This window comes from Sphaeroforma arctica (assembly GCF_001186125.1).
Source record: "Sphaeroforma arctica JP610 unplaced genomic scaffold supercont1.518, whole genome shotgun sequence".
NCBI classification, from domain to species: Eukaryota; class Ichthyosporea; order Ichthyophonida; genus Sphaeroforma; species Sphaeroforma arctica.
Genome location: NW_014040040.1, coordinates 13,940 through 23,450, shown reverse-complemented (window position 1 = coordinate 23,450; position 9,511 = coordinate 13,940). Strand labels below are relative to the sequence as shown.

At 43.2% G+C, this 9,511-nt stretch overlaps 2 protein-coding genes across 2 annotated transcripts; one reads left to right on the top strand and one right to left on the bottom strand.

The window, feature by feature from the left end:
* The first annotated feature begins 164 nt into the window (after nucleotides 1–164).
* Nucleotides 165–3,140, top strand: SARC_06908 (hypothetical protein). The gene is made up of 5 exons (XM_014299164.1): nucleotides 165–278; nucleotides 574–669; nucleotides 1,112–1,250; nucleotides 2,045–2,169; nucleotides 2,725–3,140. The coding sequence occupies exons 1-5, from the start codon at nucleotides 207–209 to the stop codon at nucleotides 2,866–2,868; spliced, it is 576 nt and encodes a 191-aa protein (XP_014154639.1). The 5' UTR covers nucleotides 165–206; the 3' UTR covers nucleotides 2,869–3,140.
* A 1,135-nt stretch (nucleotides 3,141–4,275) lies between these two features.
* On the bottom strand, nucleotides 4,276–4,845 carry SARC_06907 (hypothetical protein; the record flags this gene model as incomplete). The annotated part of the gene is made up of 2 exons (XM_014299163.1): nucleotides 4,276–4,470; nucleotides 4,501–4,845. The coding sequence occupies 2 exons, from the start codon at nucleotides 4,843–4,845 to the stop codon at nucleotides 4,276–4,278; spliced, it is 540 nt and encodes a 179-aa protein (XP_014154638.1).
* Between the last annotated feature and the right edge of the window lie 4,666 nt (nucleotides 4,846–9,511).

The window sequence follows — 9,511 nt, the reverse complement described above, 5'->3', positions numbered from 1 at the left end:
TATATATTGTGATATTGTGATATATATATATATATATATATATATTAGATTTCTAAACTGCTCGACCTAATTTTTCGTCGCGCTCAAAACATTAACACGTCCTCATCTCATTTGATTCTATATTGCTATTGTTTATTTTCAATTCCTACTTAACTAACGCACAGATTGCCAAACTTCTGAACCCAATCTCGAATGAGAAATTGGGTATGACGGACCGGTGGCAGTACACATGTGCACCTCTCAATGCAGACGATCCCGTCTGCAATGACCATATGTTTGTAAGTGTGTGTGCATGTGTGTGGCTATGTGTGTTGTATGTTTGTATGTGTGTGAGTACGTATGTACTATGCTTGTACGTGTGTGTTTTATATGTGAGTAAATCTGCTGTATGTTTGTACGTGTGTTGTTGTATGCGTGTGAGTGCTGTATGTGTGTGAATACGTAAGTTGTATGTTGGTATATGTGTGTTGTATGTCGTAGTACACACCACAATTTAATACTCACTTTAGACTAAACAAAGTCGAGTTATACATTCACCTAATGCTTATTTTTAACTCTTGTTACATCTTACAGCACTATGTGAGCAATTACTGTGATATGGAGGTGGTCCCGTATCCTGCGGACGACATGGCTGAATTGGAAAAGTGCGCTATTCCAACCGATGCAACGGTATGTGTAAACGCACAAGTGCATGTACTCTTGTATGTGTCACTGAGTAAGTATGATTCAGCTTCTAAATGCACACAAACACACACATATATAAATATATATATACAAGATACATATATATATGTGTGTGCGTGCATATATATATATATATATATATTTATATATATCTATATATGTGTGTGCGTGCATATATATATATAATATATATATCTATATAAGTATTCTATATATATATATATATATATATATTTGTATATATATATATATATGTGTGTGTATGTATATGTATATATATATATATATATGTGTGTGTGTGTGTATATGTATATATATGTATATATATATATGTGTGTGTATGTATGTATGTATATAACCCATAACCACGCTCATAAATACGAAGTTTTGCTCGATGCATAATGTATCTCGCTTTTGTCGCACGCAGGCGATGAGCGCACTGTCTGACCGACACATGCGTTTGGACTTGTACCTGTGGTTCAATACCAAGCACGGTGACTTCTTCTTCCCCGAAATCGAGAAGGTTACCGAAGCACGCATCATTTGTACACAGCTGATTGAAGCGGGTAAGGAGTATATGCATTCGTATGTTGGTACTTCCTATATATATGTATCCGTATGGTGGCTTTAGTTTATAACCGAGCTGCTCTATGAAAAAGGGCTTGTTGTCGAGAATGTTGACTAGCACGCATCGTTTGTACACAATTGAGCTAAGCTGGTAGGGAGTATATACATTGGTATGTGCAAGTCCACACGCTTCTATATTTTATATATCCTTGTATGTAAACGCCTCCTAAGTTTGAGTGACGTATATGGACCACTTTCCTACAAGTCTTATTTTGATGTCGAGAAGGATATCGGCGCACCCATCACCTGTACAAAGCTGATCGCAGCCGGTTAGAAATAGTAAGCAATTGACATACACAAATATTTGCACTTATATTTGTACGCAATTACTGCCTATAGTACTGTACCTTTTATAACACAATACTCGGCGGTTCCTTATTTCCTGACTTGGGTACCAGGGTATATTGGTTGCAAGATCCCCTGTGCACTCTCTACGGCTAAACTAGGTTATTGTGGTTGTTTAGTCACATGTACACACCTAGCAATAAGCATGCCGGATGGACAGTTGGTATATAAGGCGACCAGTAGTCGAGACCAGAGACACGTATTTAAATAAATAAAAATTGTTTATGTATGTGCTTATATATGTATGTCTACTTCCCGATGACAGCCCAGAGTATGGTTATGATGATATAGGCCGATCAGTTAATCTCCTAAACCTTTCTGCTATTACATCAGTCACCATCGCACCACTTATATGGCCTAACTCTCGATTTAACTGGCCTCTTTATAGGACTTTTCCAAATGACAGCTACGAATATTGGCAACGTTGATGGCGATAAAGTGCCCGCGGTAGCACGACCATCATGGCTCAAAGAGCGCCAAGTGCAAGATATATACGCTGGGGTGGCTGCCATGGTAAGCGTAATTCATGTCACATTCGTGTGCTCTTCTATCTGCCCTCTGCGTATATTCTATATATATATATATATGTGAGTGTGTGTGTGTGTATGTATGTGTGTGTACATGTATACATATATATATATATATGTGTGTGTGTGTGTGTATGTGCGTGTGTGTGTGTATTGATATATATATATGGATATACATATGTATATGTATGTATGTATGTATGTATGTATATACATTTTGACATATATATACAATTATATATATGTATCTATATATATATATATGTTTATATATTTGTGTTTATAAATGTATGTATAGGTATATATATGATATTGTCAAACACGTGGTATTGGCAGCAAAATCCCTCCAATTTTTGAATCTGAAAAGTACACACTCGTGCAATCACTCATGCACACACAATACTTTTATCGTTGTTCACTGAAATTCCTTCAATTTCCAAATCCTTATAGTACACACTCATACACACTGATGCACACACACACACATCCACTTTTGTCGGTGTCCATAAACCCCCCCTCCGATTACCAAATGTTACCACAGCCATCTAAGAAGAGTGAGCAATCGGCTGTAGAGGCGGTGCGTGCTGGCGTGCACAAGTTTGTGCGCAGCCGAGCCGAGCAGATGGCGTCAGGACAACAGGACCGGTCCGAATTTGGAGATATCGTCAATTCTAAGTTTTTCTAAGCTGAATTGTTGCTTGATCAGTATCTATAGTTATATCCATTGATAATTGTTTATATAGTTCGATTTTTAAAGGTTTGAAAGTAGAATTGTAGATGTTCGAAGGACTAAGGACTTAGGACTTGTATGCGGGATTGGGGTCGACGAATGTAGACGTATTGAAACTTGGGACTAGTTGGTGTTGGAATGATGCAATAAATTCAGCCGAGATGATAGCCTTCTGAATGTCTAGTTTTTAGAAGGCTATATGAGTATAAATATATCATCAATTCCAATTTGTACTAAAATTTTGGGTGGTTAATTCATACAAACAACAATATAAAGAGCATGCACCGCTGTGTGTTGTTTTCTGTATATCTATCTATATTTACCTATACATATAACGGCATTGCTTCTTAGAGTGTTTGCCACAAGGCTAAAGACCAAGTGAATTAAACGACAATGTATGTAGCTGCGAAATTTCACTTAAATTCAAAAGCGCAATAGCCGAGGAAAAAGCACACTGTGACACTGCTCGTTGCTGCAGGACAGATAGCATTCTTCATAGAGGGTTCCTCACACAACATAAGTGGCTGTCACTTTATGTTATCATGTCACTGTCTGGGAACCACTGCTGTGACCTATAATCAGAGTTGTATGGCTATATATCCGTCTTGAGGCTATTGATAGATACACTATCAGAGGTGCTAGGATAAAGGTAAATTTGTTGTTTGGTCCCCTATTTTGTATTTAAAATTCCCACTTTTTTTTTCTCTTCAGTGGTCGAAATCGGACGAGCACAGTATCTCTATACGAGCTGTTTGGTTATTAGTATTTGGTAAGGTCACAATAGCATATTCAACCAACTATATTAGCCCAATACTTCAACGACGTAAAGCCAAATTTGTTTAAGCCCTGATAATCTGATAATCCCTCAACCCTTTGGACTGCCAAACTTCAACTGACAGTCCATTTCAAATAATAGCAAAATCATCTCAAAAGTGAAGCATATTCTTATCCCACTGCCAGGACCATCATCTCAATATGCTGCTTCATATCGGAATCATTGGGTTGAGTGTACCATTTTACGCTTCAGATTCAAGACAATTAGGATGTATTGACATTGAATTTATGTATGGATGCATACCGTTGTCGTGCAACATTCATTCTTAATCAATCTGCTAAATATCTTCCCCACTACAGAGTGAAGACTATATCAGTACATAACACAAAAAGTATAATTTATATACATGTCGTATAACTGCTGTTACATCATGGGGTATATTAAGATGCTTAATGATGTGTCGGAACGCCGTTCCATCATCGCGCCACAAACTCTCGTCAAGCGGTGGATCGGTGCTACGGTGTACTAATCGGATCAGTTCGACCTGAACCGGACGACCCATGAACTCCGATGGGGTCGAACCATCTCTATGGGACAGATCGTACCCCTGTCCATTCCATAATCTTGGCCGAATCCTTCTGTCTCCTAGTGAGCTTCGGGGACTTCGCACTTTGACTGCGTGTGTACATATTTCTTAACGACCCCCCAGCCTGAGACTTGTCATCGTCTCCCAGCTGGGCTTCCGCCTTTCGTACTGACTGGTCCAACACCCCGCTGGGATCCTACCAGGACTGCGTGGAAAACGCACCTACCGCAGAGATGGATGTGGTCTCTACCCTTGCTTCCTTTGCAGGGAGCCCACACCTAACTCTCATACCACTCGGATGAGTCACAGCACCCACTGTGTCCTCCTGCACCATACAGGAGACAACCTCATCCTCACGTTTTACTGCCGCCGCAGCTAACCTCTCGTCGACGGGACGTTCCGCTTCCAGTTTCTCCCAAAAGTCCTTGCGCAAGTTGTGCGGTCTGTACGGACTCATGTGACACACCAATGTCACAAAGTCAGGCGCTGGCATAACATCGCGGCCATGCTTTAAGAATATACCTTCCTTTGGGTAGATCACTACCGGATCTGCTGGAAGCATGGGTACCATCACCTTGAACCACCTTGCCTCAGGAGCGTACGGACACACCAACGTAGCCGTTATCTTGTCCCTCCTGATCCTGGCTACCACTCTACCTAAATCCGACCACTTCGCAAGACATTCTGCCTCCTACAGGCCTCAATCAAGGCCTTGATGCTCTTCCAATGCTGCTTAGCATCATTGTCGCCCACACCTATATCATCAATATATGTCTTAAGGCCGTCTACACTTTGGAAAGCCTGTTCCATCCGTTGCTGCATAACCCAAGACGCCGGCTTGATACCAAACGACATGCCCACAAAAGTGCGCTTGCCCCAAGGCGTCCAGAACGTCAAGAGATGCTGCGATCCTTCCGCAACCTTGAGCTGGCAGAACCATTGACTGAGATCCACCATGGTGCGATACTTCTTGCCGCGTACCGACGACAAGAACTCCTGCTCCGTAGGCACTGGATACTCCTCACACTCCAACGTACCATTGAGCTTCTTGTAATTTATACAACAACGCCAATCATTAATTGACAACGGTACAAACCCAGGCTTCTCAAAGACCATATGTGGCATTGTACAATAACCCTTCGCCTCGGCTTCCGATATCTCACGAGTAATACCACCATGAGCCCAATCACCAACCTTCCCGCCAAGCACCGTGGTGAAGGTGGGATCCTTGTTAGGGTAAACGTTGTAACACGGCTGCGACCCCTCTTTCACTTTGAATTCAACCCCGTTACGAAAACGGATATCATCAAAAACTATGAAAGTGGGCGCAGCCGCATTGTATGCTGCAGACTGGATATCTTTGATCATGTTGTCCAACTCCCGCTTCGGCAGCCCGCAAGCCTTGTGCAGCTTACGTAGCTGGGATTGGTCGAACTTCAAGTGCGCCTGCGGATCCACCTCTTTGGCCGGGGATACAGTAGTCGCGCCAATAGGCATATCAACCTCCGCCAGCAAGTCGTGAAGACGAGGTAGCACATACTCGTCAGCATCATCCAGCTCCATAAAGTGCGCTGGCACTGACGCAATCTTGCGTTGCTGCTCCTTAAACTCATTCCTGTGAATCGCACGTAAGCCGAGATGGCTGCGTAGCGAGTTGAGTTTCAGATTCTGCGGCATTCGCACATCAAGTCTCCGCCTCTTGCTTCGAACTCATGCGCGCCGCGCTTTCGCCCGCTTACCCGGCGGGCTCTGCGGTTCCGGCTGGTCCTCATCTGCCGCTTGAGACTCTAAGAAGTCTATGACCTGCGTCTGATAAACCACTGCCAACCAATCCTGCCTGGTCCACATAAGGGATAAGCGTTCCTTCCGTAAGTCCCTAAAGCCAATCAAGACATCCGTGTCAAACGGCAAGGACTTCACTTGTATAGTATGGAGAGTAGCTGAAAGGTACGAGACAATAGGATATAATAGACCTTTTCTCAACTACGGCTATCTCAGCTAGGAAAAGTCTCTAGTCTGAGAGAACCGAACTGAGTCTTTATTTGTGTTATTACTAGACTCAGGATTTACTTGAGTGTTTCTCTCGCACGTGGGAGTACCGGTATATCTCACCGATTCTACCGCTACTATTTCTGATGACTTTAAAATTAGAAATATTCCAATCCTAATTCCAAAACTCAGTATTTGATGATTCTGGGGTTTGGGATTTGGATTGGCTTTTTGATAATCTGGTCCCTAGATGCTACTGCCCCCCAACTTTATGCTTCTTAGCCTGCGTAGGAGTAGAAAGTGACATCTTACAGTACTAGATTATCTAGAGGTTGGTGTTTGTATACAGGAAAAACTTGTCCCTTAGGGGGCATAAGATGAAAAACATGCCACCATTATCAATTACATATTACCGATTGATTAAATTTATACTATAGCAGGAGTCCTCTACCACGCTCATCGGAGTCAGTCTTGACCGGTGCTCTCGGTTGATCTCAACTTGGCTTCGGAAATCGCATCTCAATGGTGGCTAAGCAACCGAGTCTCTGGTCCTTGTCCCTCTGGTGTGTGGGGGGAGCATGCTTCTAGACGAGAAAAGTGGGAGTTTCCCGTGGTATCAGTGAGACTTGCTTAGATCCCCCGCCTCGTGCGCGGTCTGTGGCTCGCTGATCTTTCATCAGTGCTCGTTGTCGCTGGCTTCTTTGGCCTTGACTGCCTTCTTTTACGTCTCCGGCGTTGACGGTTTTAGGGTTCATCGGCGATGTCTGATTCATGCGTCCAAATACGCTCACCATCTGTCCATTGCAGTAGGTACTCCTGGGATCCATCACCTCGGATGGGCGGTCTGTCATCGACTATCGATGAGAACTGAGTCTCTTCGTTTGGTTGTACGTGATTGTTGGAAGTAAATGTTTCCTGAGCACTGGCCCTTTTTACGAGGCCAAGCAGCTCATCGCTGATCGAGTCAGGGTACTCGGGGGCTTCAGTCCCATCAAGGTTACAGACAAAATACCCGTTGCCCTCCCTGCATACTGGGTTGCATGGTCCGTCATTTGGTGCTGTTAACTTGTTCATTTCATCTTGATCTTGGCTAGCATTGGGTGTAACGTCTGTTGACTGTTCATTTGCGTGAGCGCTTTGTGATCTGTCCACAGTGTTATGTCCCCCCCCTTTGATGTATTCGGAGAAGTGTTCCAGGCTGTATACCAGCGCTAGTAGCCCTTTGGTGTTTGTGCCATAGCGTTGTTGTGCTGGATTCAAGCCTTTTGAGAAGTAGAGGATGCCTCTTCTAACTCCATCGATGATTTAAATAAACACCCTCCTATGCCATAGTCACTAGCGTCGTTCGTAATTTGAAACGGTACCCCATCAACAGGATATGCTAGCGTCGCTGAATAGGCGATGGCTTCTTTGAGTTCTTCCCACTTCTTGATTAGTTCCGGAGTCCATAACATGGATATGTTCTGGTTCATTTTTCCTTTCATTAGGTTCCGAAAGTGTTTCGTTGTGTGAGCAAAGTTAGGGACATGGTCTCGCAGGTAATTTACTAGTCCCACTGCTTTGTGCAGATCACTTTTTGTTCTGAGTAGTGGCGAATCCATCATTCTTTTCTGCTTCTCAGGGTCTGCTTTGGGTCCCTGTGTAGTGACTTTCACCCCAAGAATGTTGTCCACTTTGACCGCAAAGGCACACTTGTAGTGATTGAGTCGGATGTTTGCGCTTTCAGTCGCTTGATTACTTCACGAACTGGTTTGCGGTGTTCTTCTTCTGTATGACTCGCAATGACTATGTCATCCACATATACTTGCACTCCTTTGATATCTATGAGCAGATTCGCCATGACTCTCTGGAATTGTGTTGTGAGTGAGTGTAGTCCAAACGGCGCGGACTTGAATGAGTATTGCGCTCCTCTTCACGAGAATGTGAAGAAATGTTGGCTTGCTTTGTCTACTAGAAAGTGATGAAATCCTCCCGTAAGGTCTAGCTTTGAAAAGAACTGTGCTCCTTGTAGGTTGTGTAACACTTCCTTTAATTTTGGTAACACAAACTTGTCTTGTTCATATTGATAATTGATCTCACGAATGTCTAGACATGTCCTGACAATTTTGAGTAGACCTGTTTGGTCATGTTCACCAGTTGATAACAAAGGTAGGTCTACCGTTGTGGGCTTGTCGCGTTTGTATACGTGGCCATCTTTAAGCCATCGTTGCACATTCTCGTCCGTTTGCGGAATGTATTTGTGCGGAACAAAATTGACTTTAGCGTGCCTCATTTGTCTGACGTTGATTTCATTTGCAGGTACCGTGACTGTGTAGTCTGTTTGGTTGCAATGAACATCAGGAGGGATATTCGCATTGGTATCCAGGAGGTCTGTATGTGACTCTCTGAAACCTTCTTGTTCATGCCCTGGGTCCTCTTCATGTGGTATGAGGAGTGATTCCCATTTTGCATCTGTTGGTATGAGTGGATTGATTAACCCTGCTATGTATATGTCTTTGTATGGTAGAATGTCCATCCCTAGAAGTATTGGTGTCTTTTTGTCTGGTAAGTACAATACTTCAAAGCACTTAAAGGTCTTCCTCCCTCCATAGTTAATGTCACAAACTTCTGTTGATCCAGTGCGTTGTATTCTTGCATCTGTTTGTGCTAGTTGTATATACCCAGGTTGCGCTCTAACAGACAGATATAGTTCTGAAACTACACTTTTGTTCATGCATGAGCGTTGTGCCCGTGAGTCAACTAGCGCATTGTATGTATTGCCATTGATTTGTATATCAATGTGTAAACGTTGGTCTCGTGGTGCGGGAAGTAAAGATAAAGGTTGATAATTTATATCATTCGCATTTATTAACAACGTTTCTTCATCTGTAAATACATTGAGTCTGTCAGACAGGTCAATCATGTTTGCTTCCGCCTACCAGTGTTTTCAGTGCTCATCACCCTCTGTGATGTCTTCTACCTTACCAGATGTAATGGACAGTCTTCCTATGTGTACATATTTCTTGGCTCGCTGCTCATCCTTCTTGGCTTGAACTACTTTCTTGTCAGGACATTCGCTGTACCGATGTGGGGATGGCATTACCAGGCAGTAGGGGCATGCACGTTCTTCACGTGCTCCTTTCTTTTTCTGTGTCTCGCCCCCCCCCCCCCCCCTCTCTCGTGTCGTGTCGTCGTACTACTTCGTTCGTTCGTTCGTTACGTTACGGTTACGGTTTACGGTTTTCGGGTTCGGTTTCGGTTACGGTTCG

Excerpts from the sequence above, each read along its gene's own strand:
- SARC_06908 (XM_014299164.1), top strand. The coding sequence starts at position 207 with ATGACGGACCGGTGGCAGTACACATGTGCACCTCTCAATGCAGACGAT. Across the intron at positions 670-1,111 it reads CTATTCCAACCGATGCAACG|GCGATGAGCGCACTGTCTGA; the intron begins GTATGTGTAAAC and ends TGTCGCACGCAG. Across the intron at positions 2,170-2,724 it reads ACGCTGGGGTGGCTGCCATG|CCATCTAAGAAGAGTGAGCA; the intron begins GTAAGCGTAATT and ends ATGTTACCACAG.